The 26,752-nt window shown below is 42.4% G+C and overlaps 1 protein-coding gene across 2 annotated transcripts in view; it reads left to right on the top strand.

Annotated features, from left to right (window-relative positions):
• Positions 1–26,752, top strand: part of rapgefl1 (Rap guanine nucleotide exchange factor (GEF)-like 1) — a 52,790-nt gene that overhangs the window by 20,940 nt on the left and 5,098 nt on the right. For both annotated transcript variants that reach the window (XM_037762662.1, XM_037762661.1), the window contains exons 4-14: positions 15,728–15,896; positions 18,283–18,380; positions 18,532–18,644; positions 20,902–21,069; positions 21,240–21,337; positions 22,285–22,407; positions 23,078–23,256; positions 23,388–23,478; positions 24,943–24,993; positions 25,307–25,394; positions 26,236–26,300. In XM_037762662.1, the coding sequence (XP_037618590.1) occupies positions 15,728–15,896; positions 18,283–18,380; positions 18,532–18,644; positions 20,902–21,069; positions 21,240–21,337; positions 22,285–22,407; positions 23,078–23,256; positions 23,388–23,478; positions 24,943–24,993; positions 25,307–25,394; positions 26,236–26,300 (1,243 nt within the window). The remainder of the gene's footprint in view (positions 1–15,727; positions 15,897–18,282; positions 18,381–18,531; positions 18,645–20,901; positions 21,070–21,239; positions 21,338–22,284; positions 22,408–23,077; positions 23,257–23,387; positions 23,479–24,942; positions 24,994–25,306; positions 25,395–26,235; positions 26,301–26,752) is intronic.

A 26,752-nucleotide genomic window follows, 5' to 3' on the forward strand; every position in this document is an offset into this window, starting at 1 on the left:
TGTGGCGGCGCGGCGAATTCTGATGTTTCGCCATGACACAGGAGGCTGTTGTAACTTGACTTTACATAGTCCGATCTGCCCCAAATTTCACAAGCTGGATAATAGTCCAGGCCTGAAGACATATATATGCAATTATGAGTGAAAGTCATAGCGCCCCCTACAGGAAACAGGAAGTTGTTGTAAATTGACTATACATTGTCCAATCTTCCCCAAATTTGACATGTTTTATAAGAGTCCAGGCCTGAAGACATATACGTGGTATTATGAGTGAAAGTCATAGCGCCACCTACTGACAACAGGAAATGGTTGTATACTGCCAGCCACCCTCATAGAAGTGCTGTAAAGGACGCCCCACATATTCTCACAGTTCATTTCCAGCGCCAGATGCTCCAAGCAGAAAATTCACTCTAACTGTTGCGTGCAGTTTCCGACTTTCACGGGAATGCACCACAGCGGGTATCCCGACGTGCGCGTTCCCCAGACGTGCCCGCGGGGGCGAGGGCCCGTTCATCGCTGCTTGCAGCTTTAATTATTATTAGGGCCCGAGCACGAAAGTGCCAGGACCCCAACGGTGTCCTGGCACGAAGTGCAAGGAAACCTATTGTTTTTCTAAGGATTATTAGGGCCCGAGCACGAAAGTGCCAGGACCCCAACGGTGTCCTGGCACGAAGTGCGAGGAAACCTATTGTTTTTCTACAGATTATTATTATTATTATTATTAGGGCCCGAGCACGAAAGTGCCAGGACCCCAACGGTGTCCTGGCACGAAGTGCGAGGAAACCTATTGTTTTTCTACAGATTATTATTATTAGGGCCCGAGCACGAAAGTGCCAGGACCCAACGGTGTCCTGGCACGAAGTGCAAGGAACCTATTGTTTTTCTGGGGATTATTAGGGCCCGAGCACGAAAGTGCCAGGACCCAACGGTGTCCTGGCACGAAGTGCAAGGAACCTATTGTTTTTCTGGGGATTATTAGGGCCCGAGCACGAAAGTGCCAGGACCCAACGGTGTCCTGGCACGAAGTGCAAGGAACCTATTGTTTTTCTGGGGATTATTATTATTATTATTATTATTATTATTCTTTTTCCGCTGCAAGATCGCGTTTTTGACGACCTTAGCCATCCCCAAAACTCACGAAAAGTGGAGTATGCGTCAGAACTGGTGGGAAATTCAATGTTCTGGAGTGACTGGGCTCGGGTGTCTCCAGAGGGCTCCATAGCGCCCCCTAACGTACGCAGTTTTTCAGAGAAAGTTTCTTCGATCTTCACGAAATTCAAGTATGTCATTGCTCACGCCCTCATACCTGGATTAAATGATTTTGAGATTTCTTCGGCAAACAGGAAGTCAGCCATGTTGGACTTCCTGCGTGATTTTAGAATTTACGAACGCATATTTGAAGACTTTAGGATGCACAAAAATTTATGAAACTTTACACGCACATCCAAACTAGTAATTACTTAATTTTAGTGGTGAAATTTTGCTTGGGCGTGGCATGTTGGCTCTCTAGCGCCCCCTTATGTCTTTCAGATTTTGAACATACCTTTAGGTACTCGAAAACTCATGAAATTTGGCAAGATGATAGACACCTGTGAACTTTATTTAAATATATAGCCATTAGGCTCAGTGTGTTTAGCCGGCTCTATAGCGCCCCCTAACGCGTTGAAATTTTAACTTTGTCAAAGTTGATCCGATAATCATGAAATTTGGTATGCATATCCCACTCATCATTTGAAACATATTCCTCATTGGGTTTCATAAGCCCCGCCCACCCAGAAGTCGGCCATATTGGATTTTATGTACGATTTTCCCAATTTTTGAGTTTTATTGGCCGCGTACTTTAACGAACTCCTCCTACAGATTTGATCAGATGGAGTTGAAATTTGGTCAGGACCATCTTAAGACCTTGAAGATGAAAAGTTATTAAAATGATGAGTGTCCACTTAACGATCGGACCGTAGCGTGGCGGCCATTTTGAGCCATTCGCCAGTTATTGTAACTCAACTGTACATAGTCCGATCTGCCCCAAATCTCTCAGGTATGATGGTGCTCCAGTACTGATGACATGTATATGAAAAATTATACTCATAGCCCCGCCCTAAGACGTTAGCCCCGCCCCCTTTCATAACTCATGAACCGTTTATAGTAGAGTCTTGTGGGATGTGTCATATCACTCAGCAGAGAGTGGGTTAACCCTAACTCAACTGTACATAGTCCGATCTGCCCCAAATTTCTCAGGTATGATAAGGGTCCAGTCCTGATTATATGTAAATGCAAAAATATAGTCATAGCCACGGCCCCTACACATTAGCCCCGCCCCCTTTCATAACTCATGATCCGTTTGTCGTAGAGTCTTGTGGGAGGTGTCATATCACTCAGCAGAGAGTGCCTGTTTCATTGGTGAAGGTTATCCCCGCCCCCTACACATTAGCCCCGCCCCCTTTCATAACTCATGATCCGTTTGTCGTAGAGTCTTGTGGGAGGTGTCATATCACTCAGCAGAGAGTGCCTGTTTCATTGGTGAAGGTTATGCCCGCCCCCTACACATTAGCCACGCCCCCTTTCATTACTCATGATCCGTTTGTCGTAGAGTCTTGTGGGAGGTGTTATATCGCTCAGCAGAGAGTGCCTGTTTCATTGGTGAAGGTTATGCCCGCCCCCTACACATTAGCCACGCCCCCCTTCATAACTTGTGAACCGCTTGTCGTAGAGCCTTGCGGCAGGCGTCGTGGCGCTCGTCAGAGTTTCGGCTTCACGGTGCCCGGCCGCGTCGGTCGGCGTCCCGCCAGCATCCCCGACGCGCAAGGGGCGAGGGCCCGTTCATCGCTGCTTGCAGCTTTAATTATTATTCTTTTTCCGCTGCAAGATCGCGTTTTTGACGACCTTAGCCATCCCCAAAACTCACGAAAAGTGGAGTATGCGTCAGAACTGGTGGGAAATTCAATGTTCTGGAGTGACTGGGCTCGGGTGTCTCCAGAGGGCTCCATAGCGCCCCCTAACGTACGCAGTTTTTCAGAGAAAGTTTCTTCGATCTTCACGAAATTCAAGTATGTCATTGCTCACGCCCTCATACCTGGATTAAATGATTTTGAGATTTCTTCGGCAAACAGGAAGTCAGCCATGTTGGACTTCCTGCGTGATTTTAGAATTTACGAACGCATATTTGAAGACTTTAGGATGCACAAACATTTATGAAACTTTACACACACATCCAAACTAGTAATTACTTAATTTTAGTGGTGCAATTTTGCTTGGGCGTGGCATGTTGGCTCTCTAGCGCCCCCTTATGTCTTTCAGATTTTGAACATACCTTTAGGTACTCGAAAACTCATGAAATTTGGCAAGATGATAGACACCTGTGAACTTTATTTAAATATATAGCCATTAGGCTCAGTGTGTTTAGCCGGCTCTATAGCGCCCCCTAACGCGTTGAAATTTTAACTTTGTCAAAGTTGATCCGATAATCATGAAATTTGGTATGCATATCCCACTCATCATTTGAAACATATTCCTCATTGGGTTTCATTAGCTCCGCCCACCCGGAAGTCGGCCATATTGGATTTCATGTCACTTTTAGCATTTTATAGGCCGCGTACTTTAACGAACTCCTCCTACAGATTTAATCAGATCGATTTGAAATTTGGTCAGGACCATCTTAAGACCTTGAAGATGAAAAGTTATTAAAATCGTGAGTTTTCACTTAACGAGCGGAACGTGGCGTGGCGTCCATTTTGAGCCATTCGCCATGAAACAGGCAGTTATTGTAACTCAACTGTACATAGTCCGATCTGCCCCAAATCTCTCAGGTATGATGGTGGTCCAGTACTGATGACATGTATATGAAAAATTATACTCATAGCCCCGCCCCAAGACGTTAGCCCCGCCCCCTTTCATATCTCATGAACCGTTTATAGTAGAGTCTTGCGGGAGGTGTCATATCACTCAGCAGAGAGTGCCTGTTTCATTGGGGATGGTTAGCCCCGCCCCCTACACATTAGCCCCGCCCCCTTTCATAACTCATGATCCGTTTGTAGTAGAGTCTTGTGGGGGGTGTCATATCACTCAGCAGAGAGTGCCTGTTTCATTGGTGAAAGTTATGCCCGCCCCCTACACATTAGCCACGCCCCCTTTCATAACTCGTGATCCGTTTGTCGTAGAGTCTTGTGGGAGGTGTTATATCGCTCAGCAGAGAGTGCCTGTCGTAGAGCCTTGCGGCAGGCGTCGTGGCGCTCGTCAGAGTTTCGGCTTCACGGTGCCCGGCCGCGTCGGTCGGCGTCCCGCCAGCATCCTCGACGCGCAAGGGGCGAGGGCCCGTTCATCGCTGCTTGCAGCTTTAATTATTATTATTATTCTTTTTCCGCTGGTAGATCGCGTTTTTGACGACCTTAGCCATCCCCAAAACTCACGAAAAGTGGAGTATGCGTCAGAACTGGTGGGAAATTCAATGTTCTGGAGTGACTGGGCTCGGGTGTCTCCAGAGGGCTCCATAGCGCCCCCTAACGTACGCAGTTTTTCAGAGAAAGTTTCTTCGATCTTCACGAAATTCAAGTATGTCATTGCTCACGCCCTCATACCTGGATTAAATGATTTTGAGATTTCTTCGGCAAACAGGAAGTCAGCCATGTTGGACTTCCTGCGTGATTTTAGAATTTACGAACGCATATTTGAAGACTTTAGGATGCACAAAAATTTATGAAACTTTACACACACATCCAAACTAGTAATTACTTAATTTTAGTGGTGAAATTTTGCTTGGGCGTGGCATGTTGGCTCTCTAGCGCCCCCTTATGTCTTTCAGATTTTGAACATACCTTTAGGTACTCGGAATCTCATAAAATTTGGCAAAATGATAGACACCTGTGAACTTTATGTAACTGTATAGCCATTAGGCTCAGTGTGTTTAGCCGGCTCTATAGCGCCCCCTAACGCGTTGAAATTTTAACTTTGTCAAAGTTGATCCGATATTCATGAAATTTGGTATGCATATCCCACTCATCATTTGAAACATATTCCTCATTGGGTTTCATTAGCTCCGCCCACCCGGAAGTCGGCCATATTGGATTTCATGTCACTTTTAGGGTTTTATAGGCCGCGTACTTTAACGAACTCCTCCTACAGATTTGATCAGATGGAGTTGAAATTTGGTCAGGACCATCTTAAGACCTTGAAGATGAAAAGTTATTAAAATGATGAGTGTCCACTTAACGATCGGACCGTAGCGTGGCGGCCATTTTGAGCCATTCGCCATGAAACAGGCAGTTATTGTAACTCAACTGTACATAGTCCGATCTGCCCCAGATTTCTCAGGTATGATGGTGCTCCAGTACTGATGACATGTATATGAAAAATTATACTCATAGCCCCGCCCCAAGACGTTAGCCCCGCCCCCTTTCATATCTCATGAACCGTTTATAGTAGAGTCTTGTGGGAGGTGTCATATCACTCAGCAGAGAGTGCCTGTTTCATTGGTGAAGGTTATGCCCACCCCCTACACATTAGCCACGCCCCCTATCATAACTCATGATCCGTTTGTCGTAGAGTCTTGTGGGATGTGTCATATCACTCAGCAGAGAGTGGGTTAACCCTAACTCAACTGTACATAGTTCGATCTGCCCCAAATTTCTCAGGTATGATAAGGGTCCAGTCCTGATTATATGTAAATGCAAAAATATAGTCATAGCCACGGCCCCTACACATTAGCCCCGCCCCCTTTCATAACTCATGATCCGTTTGTCGTAGAGTCTTGTGGGAGGTGTCATATCACTCAGCAGAGAGTGCCTGTTTCATTGGTGAAGGTTATCCCCGCCCCCTACACATTAGCCACGCCCCCTTTCATAACTCATGATCTGTTTGTCGTAGAGTCTTGTGGGATGTGTCATATCACTCAGCAGAGAGTGGGTTAACCCTAACTCAACTGTACATAGTTCGATCTGCCCCAAATTTCTCAGGTACGATAAGGGTCCAGTCCTGATTATATGTAAATGCAAAAATATAGTCATAGCCCCGCCCCCTTTCATAACTCATGAACCGTTTGTCGTACAGGCTTATGGGAGGTGTCATATCACTCAGCAGAGAGTTCCTGTTTTATTGGTTAAGGTTGGCCCCGCCCCCTACACATAGCACCGCCCCCTTTCATAACTCATGAACCGTTTGTCGTAGAGTCTTGTGGGAGGTGTCATATCACTCAGCAGAGAGTGCCTGTTAAGTTGGTATTGTTATCCCCGCTCCCTATACATTAGCCCCGCCCCCTTTCATATCTCATGAACCGTTTATAGTAGAGTCTTGTGGGAGGTGTCATATCACTCAGCAGAGAGTGCCTGTTTCATTGGTGAAAGTTATGCCCGCCCCCTACACATTAGCCACGCCCCCTTTCATAACTCATGATCTGTTTGTCGTAAAGTCTTGTGGGAGGTGTTATATCACTCAGCAGAGAGTGCCTGTTAAGTTGGTGTTGTTATCCCCGCCTCCTACACATTAGCCACGCCCCCCTTCATAACTCGTGAACCGCTTGTCGTAGAGCCTTGCGGCAGGTGTCGTGGCGCTCGTCAGAGTTTCGGCTTCACGGTGCCCGGCCGCGTCGGTCGGCGTCCCGCCAGCATCCCCGACGCGCAAGGGGCGAGGGCCCGTTCATCGCTGCTTGCAGCTTTAATTATTATTCTTTTTCCGCTGCAAGATCGCGTTTTTGACGACCTTAGCCATCCCCAAAACTCACGAAAAGTGGAGTATGCGTCAGAACTGGTGGGAAATTCAATGTTCTGGAGTGACTGGGCTCGGGTGTCTCCAGGGGGCTCCATAGCGCCACCTAACGTACGCAGTTTTTCAGAGAAAGTTTCTTCGATCTTCACGAAATTCAAGTATGTCATTGCTCACGCCCTCGTACCTGGATTAAATGATTTTGAGATTTTTTCGGCAAACAGGAAGTCAGCTATGTTGGACTTCCTGCGTGATTTTAGAATTTACGAACGCATATTTGAAGACTTTAGGATGCACAAAAATTTATGAAACTTTACACGCACATCCAAACTAGTAGTTACTTAATTTTAGTGGTGAAATTTTGCTTGGGCGTGGCATGTTGGCTCTCTAGCGCCCCCTTATGTCTTTCAGATTTTGAACATACCTTTAGGTACTCGAAAACTCATGAAATTTGGCAAGATGATAGACACCTGTGAACTTTATTTAAATATATAGCCATTAGGCTCAGTGTGTTTAGCCGGCTCTATAGCGCCCCCTAACGCGTTGAAATTTTAACTTTGTCAAAGTTGATCCGATAATCATGAAATTTGGTATGCATATCCCACTCATCATTTGAAACATATTCCTCATTGGGTTTCATTAGCTCCGCCCACCCGGAAGTCGGCCATATTGGATTTCATGTCACTTTTAGCATTTTATAGGCCGCGTACTTTAACGAACTCCTCCTACAGATTTAATCAGATCGATTTGAAATTTGGTCAGGACCATCTTAAGACCTTGAAGATGAAAAGTTATTAAAATCGTGAGTTTTCACTTAACGAGCGGAACGTGGCGTGGCGTCCATTTTGAGCCATTCGCCATGAAACAGGCAGTTATTGTAACTCAACTGTACATAGTCCGATCTGCCCCAAATCTCTCAGGTATGATGGTGGTCCAGTACTGATGACATGTATATGAAAAATTATACTCATAGCCCCGCCCCAAGACGTTAGCCCCGCCCCCTTTCATATCTCATGAACCGTTTATAGTAGAGTCTTGCGGGAGGTGTCATATCACTCAGCAGAGAGTGCCTGTTTCATTGGGGATGGTTAGCCCCGCCCCCTACACATTAGCCCCGCCCCCTTTCATAACTCATGATCCGTTTGTAGTAGAGTCTTGTGGGGGGTGTCATATCACTCAGCAGAGAGTGCCTGTTTCATTGGTGAAAGTTATGCCCGCCCCCTACACATTAGCCACGCCCCCTTTCATAACTCGTGATCCGTTTGTCGTAGAGTCTTGTGGGAGGTGTTATATCGCTCAGCAGAGAGTGCCTGTCGTAGAGCCTTGCGGCAGGCGTCGTGGCGCTCGTCAGAGTTTCGGCTTCACGGTGCCCGGCCGCGTCGGTCGGCGTCCCGCCAGCATCCTCGACGCGCAAGGGGCGAGGGCCCGTTCATCGCTGCTTGCAGCTTTAATTATTATTATTATTATTATTATTTTTCCGCTGGGAGATTGCGTTTTTGGGACCTTTCCCATCCCCAAAAACTCACCATAAGTGGAATATGCATCAGAAGTGGCGCGAAATTCAAAGTTCTGTAGTGACCCGGCTCGGGTGTCTCCAGGGGGCGAGATAGCGCCCCCTAATGTAGGCAGTTTTTCAGAGAAGTTTCTTCGATCTTCACGAAATTCAAGTATGTCATTGCTCACATCCTCATACCTGGATTAAATATTTTTGAGATTTTTTCAGCCAACAGGAAGTCAGCCATGTTGGACTTCCTGCGTTTTTTTTAAATTTACGAACGCATATTTGAAGACTTTAGGATGCACAAAAAATTATGAAACTTTACACGCACATCCAAACTAGTAATTACTTTATTTTAGTGGTAAAATTTTGCTTGGGCGTGGCATGTTAGCTCTCTAGCGCCCCCTTATGTCTTTTAGATATGGAACATACCTTTAGGTACTCGGAATCGCATGAAACTTGGCACTATGATGGACACCTGTGAACTTTATGTAAATATACAGCCATTAGGTTCAGTGGGTTTAGCCGGCTCTCTAGCGCCCCCTAACGCGTGGAAGGCCGTAGTTTGGTCAAAGTTGATCCGATATTCATGAAATTTGGTAGGCATATCCCCCTCATTATTTCGGACATATTCTTCATCGGGTTTCATTAGCTCCGCCCACCCGGAAGTCGGCCATATTGGAATATGTGCGTTTTTCATGTATTTTATGCATACTTTTACGAACTCCTCCTAGAGCGTTTATCGGATCCGCGTCAAATTTGGGTGGTATAATCCACCCACTACTGTGATGCTAAATTGCGAAGGGATTTTTGATCGCTCGCACGGTGATGTCATACGTCATGTGCGAAGACGCCATTTTGTCACTTTTTAGGTATGGAACTTTGCGATACTCCTCCTAGAGGATTCAAGCGATCCATCTCAAAGTTGGGCAGCAGAATCTCAACACTTTCACGATGCTAAATTGCGAAGCTTTTGTGTTTTCGTGAAACGGCGTTCTTGTGGCAGCGCGGCGCATTTTGATATTTCGCCATGACACAGGAGGCTGTTGTAACTTGACTTTACATAGTCCGATCTGCCCCAAATTTCACAAGCTGGATAATAGTCCAGGCCTGAAGACATATATGTGCCATTATGAGTGAAAGTCATAGCGCCCCCTACAGGAAACAGGAAATTGTTGTAAATTGACTATACATTGTCCAATCTTCCCCAAATTTGACATGATTGATAAGAGACCCGTCCTGAAGACATATACATGGTATTATGCGTGATAGTCATAGCGCCCCCTACTGGCAACAGGAAGTTGTAGTAAATTGACCATGTATTGTCCAATCTTCCCCAAATTTGACATGTTTTAAAAGAATCTTGGCCTGAAGACATGTACGTGCCCCGACGTGCGCGTTCCCCAAACGTGCCCGCAAGGGCGAGGGCCCGTTCATCGCTGCTTGCAGCTTTAATTATTATTATTTTTCCGCTGGGAGATTGCGTTTTTGGGACCTTTCCCATCCCCAAAAACTCACCATAAGTGGAATATGCATCAGAAGTGGCGCGAAATTCAAAGTTCTGTAGTGACCCGGCTCGGGTGTCTCCAGGGGGCGAGATAGCGCCCCCTAATGTAGGCAGTTTTTCAGAGAAGTTTCTTCGATCTTCACGAAATTCAAGTATGTCATTGCTCACATCCTCATACCTGGATTAAATATTTTTGAGATTTTTTCAGCCAACAGGAAGTCAGCCATGTTGGACTTCCTGCGTTTTTTTTAAATTTACGAACGCATATTTGAAGACTTTAGGATGCACAAAAAATTATGAAACTTTACACGCACATCCAAACTAGTAATTACTTTATTTTAGTGGTAAAATTTTGCTTGGGCGTGGCATGTTAGCTCTCTAGCGCCCCCTTATGTCTTTTAGATATGGAACATACCTTTAGGTACTCGGAATCGCATGAAACTTGGCACTATGATGGACACCTGTGAACTTTATGTAAATATACAGCCATTAGGTTCAGTGGGTTTAGCCGGCTCTCTAGCGCCCCCTAACGCGTGGAAGGCCGTAGTTTGGTCAAAGTTGATCCGATATTCATGAAATTTGGTAGGCATATCCCCCTCATTATTTCGGACATATTCTTCATCGGGTTTCATTAGCTCCGCCCACCCGGAAGTCGGCCATATTGAAATATGTGCGTTTTTCATGTATTTTATGCATACTTTTACGAACTCCTCCTAGAGCGTTTATCGGATCCGCGTCAAATTTGGGTGGTATAATCCACCCACTACTGTGATGCTAAATTGCGAAGGGATTTTTGATCGCTCGCACGGTGATGTCATACGTCATGTGCGAAGACGCCATTTTGTCACTTTTTAGGTATGGAACTTTGCGATACTCCTCCTAGAGGATTCAAGCGATCCATCTCAAAGTTGGGCAGCAGAATCTCAACACTTTCACGATGCTAAATTGCGAAGCTTTTGTGTTTTCGTGAAACGGCGTTCTTGTGGCAGCGCGGCGCATTTTGATATTTCGCCATGACACAGGAGGCTGTTGTAACTTGACTTTACATAGTCCGATCTGCCCCAAATTTCACAAGCTGGATAATAGTCCAGGCCTGAAGACATATATGTGCCATTATGAGTGAAAGTCATAGCGCCCCCTACAGGAAACAGGAAATTGTTGTAAATTGACTATACATTGTCCAATCTTCCCCAAATTTGACATGATTGATAAGAGACCCGTCCTGAAGACATATACATGGTATTATGCGTGATAGTCATAGCGCCCCCTACTGGCAACAGGAAGTTGTAGTAAATTGACTATTTATTGTCCAATCTTCCCCAAATTTGACATATTTTATAAGAGACCCGTCCTGAAGACATATACATGGTATTATGCGTGATAGTCATAGCGCCCCCTACTGGCAACAGGAAGTTGTAGTAAATTGACCATGTATTGTCCAATCTTCCCCAAATTTGACATGTTTTAAAAGAATCTTGGCCTGAAGACATGTACGTGCCCCGACGTGCGCGTTCCCCAAACGTGCCCGCAAGGGCGAGGGCCCGTTCATCGCTGCTTGCAGCTTTAATTATTATTATTTTTCCGCTGGGAGATTGCGTTTTTGGGACCTTTCCCATCCCCAAAAACTCACCATAAGTGGAATATGCGTCAGAAGTGGCGCGAAATTCAAAGTTCTGTAGTGACCCGGCTCGGGTGTCTCCAGGGGGCGAGATAGCGCCCCCTAATGTAGGCAGTTTTTCAGAGAAGTTTCTTCGATCTTCACGAAATTCAAGTATGTCATTGCTCACATCCTCATACCTGGATTAAATATTTTTGAGATTTTTTCAGCCAACAGGAAGTCAGCCATGTTGGACTTCCTGCGTTTTTTTTAAATTTACGAACGCATATTTGAAGACTTTAGGATGCACAAAAAATTATGAAACTTTACACGCACATCCAAACTAGTAATTACTTTATTTTAGTGGTGAAATTTTGCTTGGGCGTGGCAAGTTGGCTCTCTAGCGCCCCCTTATGTCTTTTAGATATGGAACATACCTTTAGGTACTCGGAAACGCATGAAACTTGGCAATATGATGGACACCTGTGAACTTTACGTGAGCGTACAGCCATTAAGTTCAGTGGGTTTAACGGGCTCTCTAGCGCCCCCTAACGCGTGGAAGGTCGTAGTTTGGTCAAAGTTGATCCAATATTCAAGAAATTTGGTAGGCATATCCCACCCATTATTTCAGACATATTCCTCATCGGGTTTCATTAGCTCCGCCCACCGGGAAGTCGGCCATATTGAATTTTGTGTGTTTTTCATGTATTTTATGCATACTTTTACGAACTCCTCCTAGAGCGTTTATTGGATCCGCGTCAAATTAGGGTGGTATAATCCACCCACTACTGTGATGCTAAATTGCGAAGGGATTTTTGATCGCTCGCACGGTGATGTCATACGTCATGTGCGAAGACGCCATTTTGTCACTTTTTAGGTATGGAACTTTGCGATACTCCTCCTAGAGGATTCAAGCGATCCATCTCAAAGTTGGGCAGCAGAATCTCAACACCTTCACGATGCTAAATTGCGAAGCTTTTGTGTTTTCGTGAAACGGCGTTCTTGTGGCGGCGCGGCGAATTCTGATGTTTCGCCATGACACAGGAGGCTGTTGTAACTTGACTTTACATAGTCCGATCTGCCCCAAATTTCACAAGCTGGATAATAGTCCAGGCCTGAAGACATATATGTGCCATTATGAGTGAAAGTCATAGCGCCCCCTACAGGAAACAGGAAATTGTTGTAAATTGACTATACATTGTCCAATCTTCCCCAAATTTGACATATTTTATAAGGGTCCCAGCCTGAAGACATATATGTGGTATTATGCGTGATAGTCATAGCGCCCTCTACAGGAAAGAGGAAGTTGTAGTAAATTGACTATACATTGTCCAATCTTCCCCAAATTTGACATGTTTTATAAGAGTCAGACTTTCACCGGAATGCACGATAGCGGGATCCCCGACGTGCGCGTTCCCCAGACGTGCCCATAAGGGCGAGGGCCCGTCCATCGCTGCTTGCAGCTTTAATTATTATTCTTTTTCCGCTGGGAGATCGCGTTTTTGGGACCTTTCCCATCCCCAAAAACTCACCAAAAGTGGAAAATGGGTCAGACGTGGCGCGAAATTCAATGTTCTGTAGTGACCCGGCTCGGGTGTCTCCAGGGAGCGAGATAGCGCCCCCTAATGTAGGCAGTTTTTCAGAGAAAGTTTCTTCGATCTTCACGAAATTCAAGTATGTCATTGCTCACATCCTCATACCTGGATTAAATATTTTTCAGATTTTTTCGGCCAACAGGAAGTCAGCCATGTTGGACTTCCTGCGTGATTTTAAAATTTACGAACACATGTTTTAGGACTTTAGGATGCCCAAAAAATTATGAAACTTTACACGCCCATCCAAACTCATAATTACTTCATTTTAGTAGTGAAATTTTGCTTGGGCGTGGCATGTTAGCTCTCTAGCGCCCCCTTATGTCTTTTAGATATGGAACATACCTTGAGGTACTCGGAATCACATGAAACTTGGCAATATGATGGACACCTGTGAACTTTATGTAAATATACAGCCATTATGTTCAGTGGGTTTAGCCGGCTCTCTAGCGCCCCCTAACGCGTGGAAGGCCGTAGTTTGGTCAAAGTTGATCCGATATTCATGAAATTTGGTAGGCATATCCCACTCAATATTTCGGACATATTCTTCATCGGGTTTCATTAGCTCCGCCCACCCGGAAGTCGGCCATATTGGAATATGTGCGTTTTTCATGTATTTTATGCATACTTTTACGAACTCCTCCTAGAGCGTTTATCGGTTCCGCGTCAAATTTGAGTGGTCTAATCCCCCCACTACTGTGATGCTAAATTGCGAAGGGATTTTTGATCGCTCGCACGGTGATGTCATACGTCATGTGCGAAGACGCCATTTTGTCACTTTTTAGGTATCGAACTTTGCGATACTCCTCCTAGAGGATTCAAGCGATCCATCTCAAAGTTGGGCAGCAGAATCTCAACACCTTCACGATGCTAAATTGCAAAGCTTTTGTGTTTTCGTGAAACGGCGTTCTTGTGGCGGCGCGGCGAATTCTGATGTTTCGCCATGACACAGGAGGCTGTTGTAACTTGACTTTACATAGTCCGATCTGCCCCAAATTTCACAAGCTGGATAATAGTCCAGGCCTGAAGACATATATGTGCCATTATGAGTGAAAGTCATAGCGCCCCCTGCAGGAATCAGGAAATTGTTGTAAATTGACTATACATTGTCCAATCTTCCCCAAATTTGATATGTTTTATAAGGGTGCCGGCCTGAAGACATATACATGGTATTATGCGTGATAGTCATAGCGCCCCCTACAGGAATCAGGAAATTGTTGTAAATTGACTATACATTGTCCAATCTTCCCCAAATTTGACATGTTTTATTAGAGTCCAGGCATGAAGACATATACGTGCAATTATGAGTGAAAGTCATAGCGCCACCTACTGACAACAGGAACTGGTTGTATACTGCCAGCCACCCTCATAGATGTGCTTTAAAGGACGCCCCACATATTCTCACAGTTCATTTCCAGCGCCACATGCTCCAAGCAGAAAATTCACTCTAACTGTTGCGTGCAGTTTCCGACTTTCACGGGAATGCACGACAGCGGGTATCCCGACGTGCGCGTTCCCCAGACGTGCCCGCGGGGGCGAGGGCCCGTTCATCGCTGCTTGCAGCTTTAATTATTATTATTATTATTATTATTCTTTTTCTGCCGGGAGATCGCGTTTTTGGGACCTTTCCCATTCCAAAAAACTCACCATAAGTGGAATATGCGTCAGAAGTGGCGCGAAATTCAATGTTCTGTAGTGACCCGGCTCGGGTGTCTCCAGGGAGCGAGATAGCGCCCCCTAATGTAGGCAGTTTTTCAGAGAAAGTTTCTTCGATCTTCACGAAATTCAAGTATGTCATTGCTCACATCCTCATACCTGGATTAAATATTTTTCAGATTTTTTCGGCCAACAGGAAGTCAGCCATGTTGGACTTCCTGCGTGATTTTAAAATTTACGAACACATGTTTTAGGACTTTAGGATGCCCAAAAAATTATGAAACTTTACACGCACATCCAAACTCATAATTACTTTATTTTAGTAGTGAAATTTTGCTTGGGCGTGGCATGTTAGCTCTCTAGCGCCCCCTTATGTCTTTTAGATATGGAACATACCTTGAGGTACTCGGAATCGCATGAAACTTGGCAATATGATGGACACCTGTGAACTTTATGTAAATATACAGCCATTATGTTCAGTGGGTTTAGCCGGCTCTCTAGCGCCCCCTAGCGCGTGGAAGGCCGTAGTTTGGTCAAAGTTGATCCGATATTCATGAAATTTGGTAGGCATATCCCACTCAATATTTCGGACATATTCTTCATCGGGTTTCATTAGCTCCGCCCACCCGGAAGTCGGCCATATTGGAATATGTGCGTTTTTCATGTATTTTATGCATACTTTTACGAACTCCTCCTAGAGCGTTTATCGGTTCCGCGTCAAATTTGAGTGGTCTAATCCCCCCACTACTGTGATGCTAAATTGCGAAGGGATTTTTGATCGCTCGCACGGTGATGTCATACGTCATGTGCGAAGACGCCATTTGTCACTTATTATCATTATTATTATTATTATTATTATTATTATTATCATTATTATTATTATTATTATTATTATTATTATTATTATTATTATTATCATTATTATTATTATTATTCTTATTAATATTATTCTTATTCTTATTCTTCTTATTATCATTATCATTATTATTATTATCATTATCATTATTATTATTATTATTATTATCATTATTATTATTATTATTATTGTTTCTGTTGTTTTACTTTCAGTTTCACAACATCAGTTTAAAAAATGTCTTTTTCCAGTTTCCTGTTTTATTTTGAAGTTCCTCCTTGGTTCGTTGCCGTGGTGTTTAATCCAGGTTCCTCCTTAACTGCAGCCATCCCAGATTCAGCCTGACGGAAGAGAAGGAGGGAGAGGGGGGAGGGAGGGAGGCGGAGGGAGTGATGGAGGGAGCAGAGAGGAAGCAGGCGGTGCTGAACGTGGCCTTTCGATATCTGGACACCTACAAAGAGCTGCTGCAGGAGGAGGGAGAACGCAGCAACAGCTTCCCCAAGGTGACACACACACACACACACACACACACACACACACTCACAGTATATATACTGTATAGTATATACAGCGGGTAATATAAGTATTGAACACGTCACCATTTTTCTCAGTAAATATATTTCCAAAGGCGCTATTGACATGAAATTTTCACCAGATGTTGGTAACAACCCCAGTAATCCATACATACAAAGAAACCAAAACAAATAAGTTCAGAAATTAAGTCATGTGTAATAATGTGAAATGACACAGGGAAAAAGTACCGAACACATGAAGAAAGGGAGGTGCAAAAAGGCATAGAAAGCCAAGACAACAGCTGAAATCTATCAGTAATTAGAAAGCAATCCGGCCCCTTGTCAGTGCAAATTAATATCAACTGGTTCAGTCCCAACTGATGGCCTATAAAAAGGTGTCTTATTACCAAGGTGTCACACAAGAAACATCTCATGATGGGTAAAAGCAAAGAGCTCTCTCAAGACCTTCGCAACCTTATTGTTGCAAAACATACTGATGACATTGGCTACAGATGCATTTCTAAAAAAGAATTATCAGAAGAGTTGTCCAAGAGCCAAGGACCACTTGTGGAGAGCTTCAGAAAGACCTGGAATTAGCATGTACAATTGTTTCAAAGAAATCAATAAGTAATGCACTCAACCGCCATGGCCTGTATGCACGCTCACCACGCAAGACTCCATTGCTGAAGAAAAAGCATGTTGAAGCTCGTTTAAAGTTTGCTGCACAACATTTGGAAAAGCCTGTGAAATACTGGGAGAATATAGTCTGGTCAGATGAGAGCAAAGTTTAACTCTTTGGATGCCATAATACACACCATGTTTGGAGGACAAATGGCACTGCACATCACCCTAAAAACACCATACCAACAGTGAAGTTTGGAGGTGGGAACATTATGGTGTGGGGATGCTTTTCAGCATACGGTCCTGGCAAACTTCACATAACTGAAGGAAGGATGAATGGAAAAATGTACCAACACATTCTTGATAAAAATCTGCTGCCATCTACCAGGATGATGAAGATGAAACGAGGGTGGATATTTCAGCAAGACAATGATCCCAAACACACAGCCAAGGAAACTCTCAATTTGTTTCAGAGAAAGAAAATAAAGCTGCTAGAATGGTCCAGCCAATCACCTGACTTGAATCCAATTGAAAATCTATGGAAAGAACTGAAGATCAGAGTTCATAGAAGAGGCCCAAGGAACCTTCAAGATTTAAAGACTGTTTGTGTGGAAGAATGGACCAAAATCAACCCTGAGCAATGCATACGACTAGTTTCTCCATACAGGAGGCGTCTTGAAGCTGTCATTACCAACAAAGGCTTTTGTACAAAGTATTAAATAAATATCAGTAAGCGTGTTCAATACTTTTTCCCTGTGTCATTTCACATTATTACACATGACTTAATTTCTGAACTTATTTGTTTTGGTTTCTTTGTATGTATAGATTACTTCGGTTGTTAACAACATCTGGTGAAAATTTCATGTCAATAGCACCTTTGGAAATATATTTACTGAGAAAAATGGTGACGTGTTCAATACTTATTTTACCCGCTGTATATATATATATATATACATATATATCTTCACTCCAGCTTTAGAGCTGACCCGCTACGACCTAAAAATCACCAGTTGAGTTAACATGTTTAAAGTTCCTGTTAGTAACTTGTTCCAGGTATAAATCCTTGCTGGTCGGTGTCTCATGGTCTCTCGTGTGTCTCATGGTCTCTCGTGTGTCTCCGCTGTTCAGACTCAGACTCCAACACAAACTCCAGTGAAGCACCAAAACCTCTTGGTTGTATCTAGTGAAGCTGTTAAACAGTGTTGGCCGCGGTCGGAGGACGCGGGGGAGACCGTAGCTTTGGTCTCCAGGACCGGAGTCTCTGCTCCTCTGCTCCTCTGCTCCTCTGTCTGCCTTCACTCACACACCACGCTCCTTCTCTCTCTCTCTCTCCACCTCTCACGTGCATGCTGCTCACTCCACACTGCAGAAGAGTTAGTTTAGCTCTGAGAATATCTAGTGAATGTTCAGTGGACGTTTGTGCAGAAATAACTGCTGCAGCTCCTCCAGACCAACAGAGGTTTCCCGTGTCTTGTGAAGTGACGGGGCTCCGCAGAGAGAAACGTTAGCTTCAGCTGAAATATAGAGTGATATTGTGCTTTTAGCTGACGTGTGTCTCCTCACTGTGTTGAGCGATGCTCCTTCATGTCTATGTAGAGCGAGCACAAGCGCCAGCAACAGGACGCTGACTTTAGTTGACTTAACGGACACAGGTGAAGCTGTTAACAAGAGTGTGTGTGTGTGTGTGTGTGTGTGTGTGTGTGTGTGTGTGTGTGTGTGTGTGTGTGTGTGTGTGTGTGTGTGTGTGTGTGTGTAGGAGCTGTACCTGTGTGCGGTTCAGGAGTTGAGTCGGTATCCTGAGCTGGTGGAGGACGTCCTCAAACTGCAGAGATGGACTGAGATCCTACACTGCCCGTAAGACACACACTGTAACACACACGCATTATAATACACACTATAACACACACACACACTGTAACACACACGCACTATAATACACACTATAATACATTAAAGCAACCGGTTAATCTTACCTCTCTCTGTGTGTGTGTGTGTGTGTGTGTAGGTCTGATGAGGAGAAGGAGAGCAGGAAGAAGCAGGTCCGTCCTCTGTTCAGACACTTCAGACGCATCGACGCCTGTCTGCAGCCCAGAGAGGCCTTCAGGGGCTCTGACGAGAGTACGACACACACACACACACACACACACACACACACACACGTACAGTACTCTAGCTTAGCACAAAGACTGTGGGCAGGGTTAGGGTTGATGCTAGTATAGCGGTGTAGTATAGTGGTGTAGTATAGTGGTGTAGTATAGCGGTGTAGTATAGTGGTGTAGTATAGCGGTGTAGTATAGTGGTGTAGTATAGTGATGTAGTATAGCGGTGTAGTATAGTGGTGTAGTATAGTGGTGTAGAATAGTGGTGTAGTATAGCGGTGTAGTATAGTGGTGTAGTATAGCGGTGTAGTATAGTGGTGTAGTATAGTGATGTAGTATAGCGGTGTAGTATAGTGGTGTAGTATAGTGGTGTAGAATAGTGGTGTAGTATAGTGGTGTAGTATAGTGATGTAGTATAGCGGTGTAGTATAGTGGTGTAGAATAACAGTGTAGTATAGTGGTGTAGTATAGCGGTGTAGTATAGTGGTGTAGTATAGTGGTGTAGAATAGTGGTGTAGTATAATAGTGTAGTATAGTGGTGTAGAATAACGGTGTAGTATAGTGGTGTAGTATAGCGGTGTAGTATAACGGTGTAGAATAACGGTGTAGTATAGCGGTGTAGTATAGCGGTGTAGTATAGCTGGTGTAGAATAGTGGTGTAGTATAGTGGTGTAGAGTAACGGTGTAGTATAGTGGTGTAGTATAACGGTGTAGAATAACGGTGTAGAATAACGGTGTAGTATAGTGGTGTAGAATAACGGTGTAGTATAGTGGTGTAATATAGCGGTGTAGTATAACGGTGTAGAATAACGGTGTAGTATAGTGGTGTAGTATAATGGTGTAGTATAACGGTGTAGTATAGTGGTGTAGTATAGTGGTGTACTATAGTGGTGTAGTATAGCGGTGTAGTATAGTGGTGTAGTATAGTGGTGTAGTATAGTGGTGTAGTATAGTGGTGTAGTATAACGGTGTAGTATAACGGTGTAGAATAATGGTGTAGTATAGTGGTGTAGTATAACGGTGTAGTATAACGGTGTAGTATAGTGGTGTAGTATAGTGGTGTAGTATAACGGTGTAGAATAACGGTGTAGTATAGTGGTGTACTATAGTGGTGTAGTATAGTGGTGTAGTATAGTGGTGTAGTATAACGGTGTAGAATAACGGTGTAGTATAGTGGTGTAGTATAGCGGTGTAGTATAACGGTGTAGAATAACGGTGTAGTATAGTGGTGTAGAATAGTGGTGTAGTATAACGGTGTAGAATAACGGTGTAGAATAGTGGTGTAGTATAGTGGTGTAGTATAACGGTGTAGTATAGTGGTGTAGTATAGCGGTGTAGTATAGCGGTGTAGTATAGTGGTGTAGTATAACGGTGTAGTATAGGGTGTAGTATAGTGGTGTAGAATAACGGTGTAGTATAGTGGTGTAGTATAGTGATGTAGAATAACGGTGTAGTATAGTGGTGTAGTATAGCGGTGTAGTATAGTGGTGTAGAATAGTGGTGTAGTATAGTGGTGTAGAATAACGGTGTAGTATAGTGGTGTAGTATAACGGTGTAGTATAACGGTGTAGAATAACGGTGTAGTATAGTGGTGTAGTATAGTGGTGTACTATAGTGGTGTAGAATAACGGTGTAGTATAGTGGTGTAGAATAACGGTGTAGTATAGTGGTGTAGTATAGTGGTGTAGTATAACGGTGTAGTATAGTGGTGTAGTATAGTGGTGTAGAATAACGGTGTAGTATAGTGGTGTAGTAAAGTGGTGTAGAATAACAGTGTAGTATAGTGGTGTAGTAAAGTGGTGTAGAATAACGGTGTAGTATAGTGGTGTAGTATAGTGGTGTGGTATAGTGGCGTGGTATAGTGGTGTAGTATAGCGGTGTAGTATAGTGGTGTAGAATAACGGTGTAGTATAGCGGTGTAGTATAGTGGTGTAGTATAGTGGTGTAGTATAGCGGTGTAGTATAGCGGTGTAGTATAGTGGTGTAGTATAGTGGTGTAGAATAACGGTGTAGTATAGCGGTGTAGTATAGTGGTGTAGAATAACGGTGTAGTATAGTGGTGTAGTATAGTGGTGTAGAATAACGGTGTAGTATAGTGGTGTAGTATAGTGGTGTAGTATAGTGGTGTAGAATAACGGTGTAGTATAGTGGTGTAGTATAGTAGTCTGTCAGTCTGTAGTATATGTATAGCGGTGTGTTCTGGTGTTGCGTTGCGGTACCACAGCCGGTCACCAGATGGCGCTCCACCGTCTCTCTCTCTCTCTCTCTGTGTCCAGTCTTCTGCCGGGTCTACACTCCGGATCATTCCTACGTCACCATCAGGAGCCGTCTGTCCTGTCGGGTCGGAGAGATTCTGGCTCTGGTCCGAGAGAAACTCCAGTACAGCGAAGACCAACCGGTTCTGCCTGGAAACCTCATCCTGGTGGCCGTCACGTCAGCCGGAGGTCAGGACGCTTTATTATTATTATAATTATATTATTAATGCAAGTTTAGAGTCGGTCACTAACACACACCATCAACTCATGATATAGTATTATTATTATATAGTAATATTATTATTAAAGTGTTATAATCAGTCTATATATATATTTAATATTCATGTTAATGTTCTCAGAGAAGGCCGTGTTCCGTCCCAGTGATGAGGCCGTCTTCACCACGCTGGGAGTCAACACTCACCTGTTCACCTGTGAAGCCGCCGAGCTCGACTCACTGGTGAGGAACCAATCAAAGACATGGACTAGTCTACAGACCAATCACAGACATGGACTAGTCTACTGACCAATCACAGACATGGACTAGTCTACAGACCAATCACAGACATGGACTAGTCTACAGACCAATCACAGACATGGACTAGTCTACTGACCAATCACAGACATGGACTGGTCTACTGACCAATCACAGACATGGACTAGTCTACTGACCAATCACAGACATGGACTAGTCTACAGACCAATCACAGACATGGACTAGTCTACAGACCAATCACAGACATGGACTGGTCTACTGACCAATCACAGACATGGACTAGTCTACAGACCAATCACAGACATGGACTAGTCTACAGACCAATCACAGACATGGACTAGTCTACTGACCAATCAAAGACATGGACTAGTCTACTGACCAATCACAGACATGGACTGGTCTACTGACAGAGAGACATGTATCAAAGGAAGAGTGAACTATATTATATATTATAATAATAATAATAATATATATTATATTATATCAGACAGATGTGAAGAAGGTTAACTCTTAATCAGACTAACAGTAACAGTTGAAGCTGCCAGATGCAGGAAGAACAGCTGGTGAAAGAAACAACTCCAGATGTGTGAGTGATTCATTTAACGGAACACTCCAGAGTCAGATATAGACGTCTAGATATACCAGCTGATCTCTCATCTGGAACGTAACCTGCTCCGGAGCAGGTCAGCTGTTCAGCATCAGTTACCATGGTAACCATGGTGATCTACCTGGTAAGAGGTGAAGCACCTTCGTAGGACGGAGAACCCTGAAGGGTTAAACTTGAAGTTACTTCGCTAACTCCACATCCTGCTTCCTGGTCCAGACCTCTGGTCACCACCACGTAACGGCCTTCAGGGGATTCAGACAAACTGTGTTTTAGAATGTGATGATGTCACTTCCTGCGCCCTCAGCTTCCTCTTCCTGAGGAGATCCACTGGACGCCTGGCGACAGCAAGCTGCACGACATGTCAGCAGAGGAGGTAGCCAATCAGCTGGTGGCGTTCGACTGGGAGCTCTTCAGCTGCGTGCATGAGGTCAGTATTATATAGTAATATTATGAATATATTATTATTATAGTAATATTATTAATATATTATTATTATAGTAATATTACTATATTATTATTATAGTAATATTATGAATACATTATTATTATAGTAATATTATTATTATAGTAATATTATGAATATATTATTATTATTATAGTAATATTATGAATATATTATTATTATAGTAATATTATTAATATATTATTATTATAGTAATATTATTATATTATTATTATAGTAATATTATGAATACATTATTATTATAGTAATATTATTAATATATTATTATTATAGTAATATTATTAATATATTATTATTATAGTAATATTATGAATATATTATTATTATTATAGTAATATTATTAATATATTATTATTATAGTAATATTATTAATATATTATTATTATAGTAATATTATGAATATATTATTATAGTAATATTATTATATTATTATAGTTATATTATATTATTATTATTATAGTAATATTATGAATATATTATTATATAGTAATATTATGTGCATGAGGTCAGTGAGGATGTTTCCATCTCCAACATCTGGACGTGTCTCCTGGTCACGGTTTACAGCTGTGTGTCTTCTTCTTGTTGTTCTTGTTGTTGGTTGGTTGGTGCGTGCGTGCGTGCGTGCGTGCTGCAGGTGGAGTTTGTGTGTTACGTGTTCCACGGAGAGCAGTCCCGCTGGCGCCCGCTGAACCTGGAGCTGGTTCTGCAGCGCTGCAGCGAGGTGCAGCACTGGGTCGCCACGGAGATCCTGCAGTGCCAGTCTCTGCCCAAGAGGGTCCAGCTGCTCCGCAAGTTCATCAAGATCTCAGCGCTGTGAGTCCTCACACTGACCCCCCCACCCCCGATATATAGATATAGATATATATACTATACACAGTATATACTCAATATCTCTATATACACAGTATACAGTCTATTTCTATCTATGTATCTGTCTCTATCAGCTGTAAGCAGCAGCAGGACCTGCTGTCCTTCCTCGCCGTGGTTCTGGGTTTAGACAACCCGGCTGTCAGCAGACTACGACTCACCTGGGAGGTAGGACACTCACCTGGAGCTGCTCTGTCTGTCTGTCTGTCTGTCTGTCTGTCTGTCTGTCTCTCTACCTGTCTGTCTGTCTGTCTGTCTGTCTGTCTGTCTCTCTGTCTGTCTGTCTGTCTGTCTGTCTGTCTGTCTCTCTGTCTGTCTGTCTGTCTGTCTGTCTCTCTCTGTCTGTCTCTCTACCTGTCTGTCTGTCTGTCTGTCTGTCTGTCTCTCTCTGTCTGTCTCTCTACCTGTCTGTCTGTCTGTCTGTCTGTCTGTCTCTCTCTGTCTGTCTCTCTACCTGTCTGTCTGTCTGTCTGTCTGTCTGTCTGTCTCTCTGTCTGTCTGTCTGTCTGTCTCTCTACCTGTCTGTCTGTCTGTCTGTCTGTCTGTCTGACCACAGCGCTGTGATGTCATAGACAGACGTAGAGGACGATGGGTTCAGGTGTTGACATTAGAGAGGACAGAGAGGACAGCAGCTCGTTCTTCAGTCATCCTTTTTATTAATTTGTGACAGTTTATTTTTTCTGAACATTGTAACCTGTTATATTATAGTATATTATATTATATATTATTTTATATTATATATTGTATTATTATTATGATATAATACAATATATTATATTAAAATATAATACATTGTATTATTTTATATTATATTATATAATATTTTATATAATAGTATATTATATTTGATATTATAGATTATTATATTATATTATATTTTATTTTATATATTATATTTTATATTATAGTATATTATATTACATTATATATTATATTATATTGTATTATGTATTATGTATTATATTATATATTATTTTATATTTTATATTATAGTATATTGTATCTTATATTATATTATATTATATTATATATTATATTATGTATTATATATTATATTATACTATAGATTATTTTATATTTTATATTATATTATATTTTATATTATATATATTATATAATATTTTATTTTATATTATGTTATATTGTATTATGTATTATATATAATATTATATTATGTTATATTATATTATATATTATATTATATTGTATTATGTATTATATATTATAGTATATTATACTATATTATATTTTCTATTCTATTCTATTCTATTTTATTTTATATATTATTTTTTATATTATATTATATTGTTTTATATTTTATATTATAGTATATTATATTATATTATATTGTATTGTATATTATATTATATATTATATTATATTGTATTGTATATTATATTATATATTATATTATATTGTATTATGTATTATATATTATAGTATATTATATTATATTATATTTTCTATTCTATTCTATTCTATTTTATTTTATATATTATTTTTTATATTATATTATATTGTTTTATATTTTATATTATAGTATATTATATTATATTACATTGTATGATGTATTATATATTATATTATACTATATGTTATATTATGTTATATGTGATATGTGTATGTGTTCAGGGTCTCCCGGGGAAGTTCAGGAAGCAGTTCCAGCAGTTTGAGAGCGTCGCGGTGAGTTAAAGATGTTTTATATCTGATCTGGTTCATGATGAAGGTCATCATCATCATCATCATCATCATCATCATCATCATCATCATCATCATCGCTGAGCCGTGATGAAGATGAAGATGAAGAGGTCACCAGACATATGGACGTCTATATTTGTCTATAAATGAAAATACAACAAATATGAATATCCAGATGTATCTGATGGTACAAAGTACATTTACTCAAGTACTCTACTGAAGTACTGATGAAGGTACTTTCCTTGAGTACTTCCTCGTTGTACTGCAGTAAAGGATGTGAGTACTTGTGTTGTTACAGGACCCCTCCAGGAACCACAAGTCCTACAGAGACCTGATCACCAGCCTGAGACCTCCGCTGATCCCCTTCACTCCTCTGCTGCTCAAAGGTCAGTCTGAGCCAACCAATCAGGAGCCTCCTCTCAGTCTGAGCCAACCAATCAGGAGCCTCCTCTCAGTCTGAGTCAACCAATCAGGAGCCCCTTCTCAGTCTGAGTCAACCAATCAGGAGCCTCCTCTCAGTCTGAGTCAACCAATCAGGAGCCTCTTCTCAGTCTGAGTCAACCAATCAGGAGCCTCCTCTCAGTCTGAGTCAACCAATCAGGAGCCTCTTCTCAGTCTGAGTCAACCAATCAGGAGCCTCCTCTCAGTCTGGTTCAACCAATCAGGAGACTCTTCTCAGTCTGAGTCAACCAATCAGGAGCCTCCTCTCAGTCTGGTTCAACCAATCAGAAGCCTCCTCTCAGTCTGGTTCAACCAATCAGGAGCCTCCTCTCAGTCTGAGTCAACCAATCAGGAGCCTCTTCTCAGTCTGAGTCAACCAATCAGGAGCCTCCTCTCAGTCTGGTTCAACCAATCAGGAGACTCTTCTCAGTCTGAGTCAACCAATCAGGAGCCTCCTCTCAGTCTGGTTCAACCAATCAGAAGCCTCCTCTCAGTCTGGTTCAACCAATCAGGAGCCTCCTCTCAGTCTGAGTCAACCAATCAGGAGCCTCACATGACCCTGAGTCACCTGAGAGGCTCCAGGACCAGGACCAGGGACTAGACCAGCTCCACTAGACTCCTGATCACTGTCTGATAACTGATAATCGATCAGTGATCTGTTTGTTAATTAATGTGGTGATATTAATGATATTAATGATATTAATGATTATTGGTTAATTAATTAACTGTCTCCTGTCTCCTGTCTCCTGTCTCCTGTCTCCTGTTTCCTGTCTCCTGTTTCCTCAGACTTGACGTTTCTTCATGAGAGCTGTAAAACGTTTCACGGTGAACTCGTCAACTTTGAGAAGATGGTGAGTCCACTCAGACTATATATATATATACTATATAAACTATATATATAGTATATATAGACTATATACACTCAGTCTATATATAATATATAGACTATATATATATATATAGACTATATATACACTCAGTCTATATATATATAAACTGGAAAAAATGGTCATTATATTCTACATGGTTGGAAAGCCTGTTTCTTGACCTTCACAATGATGTCCAGCTTGTAAGGATCATGTATTTGTGGGATGAGCAGCACAGCTGATGATGTGGGGAGCGCCCAAGAACAATGTTCCAAAATGCTCTTCCAATGGTAAACAGTGTATTCTCATAAGGCTACCAGGAAGCCTGCAATGACTGCCCTTCACCGTCAGGCCCGTTGGCGCTGGTGTCTCCTACACAGACAATGGAACCTGAACATGTGGGGGAATGTCATGTTCAGTGATGAGTCCAGGTTCTG

Source organism: Sebastes umbrosus, assembly GCF_015220745.1.
Source record: "Sebastes umbrosus isolate fSebUmb1 chromosome 14 unlocalized genomic scaffold, fSebUmb1.pri SUPER_14_unloc_2, whole genome shotgun sequence".
Classification (NCBI taxonomy): Eukaryota; Metazoa; Chordata; class Actinopteri; order Perciformes; family Sebastidae; genus Sebastes; species Sebastes umbrosus.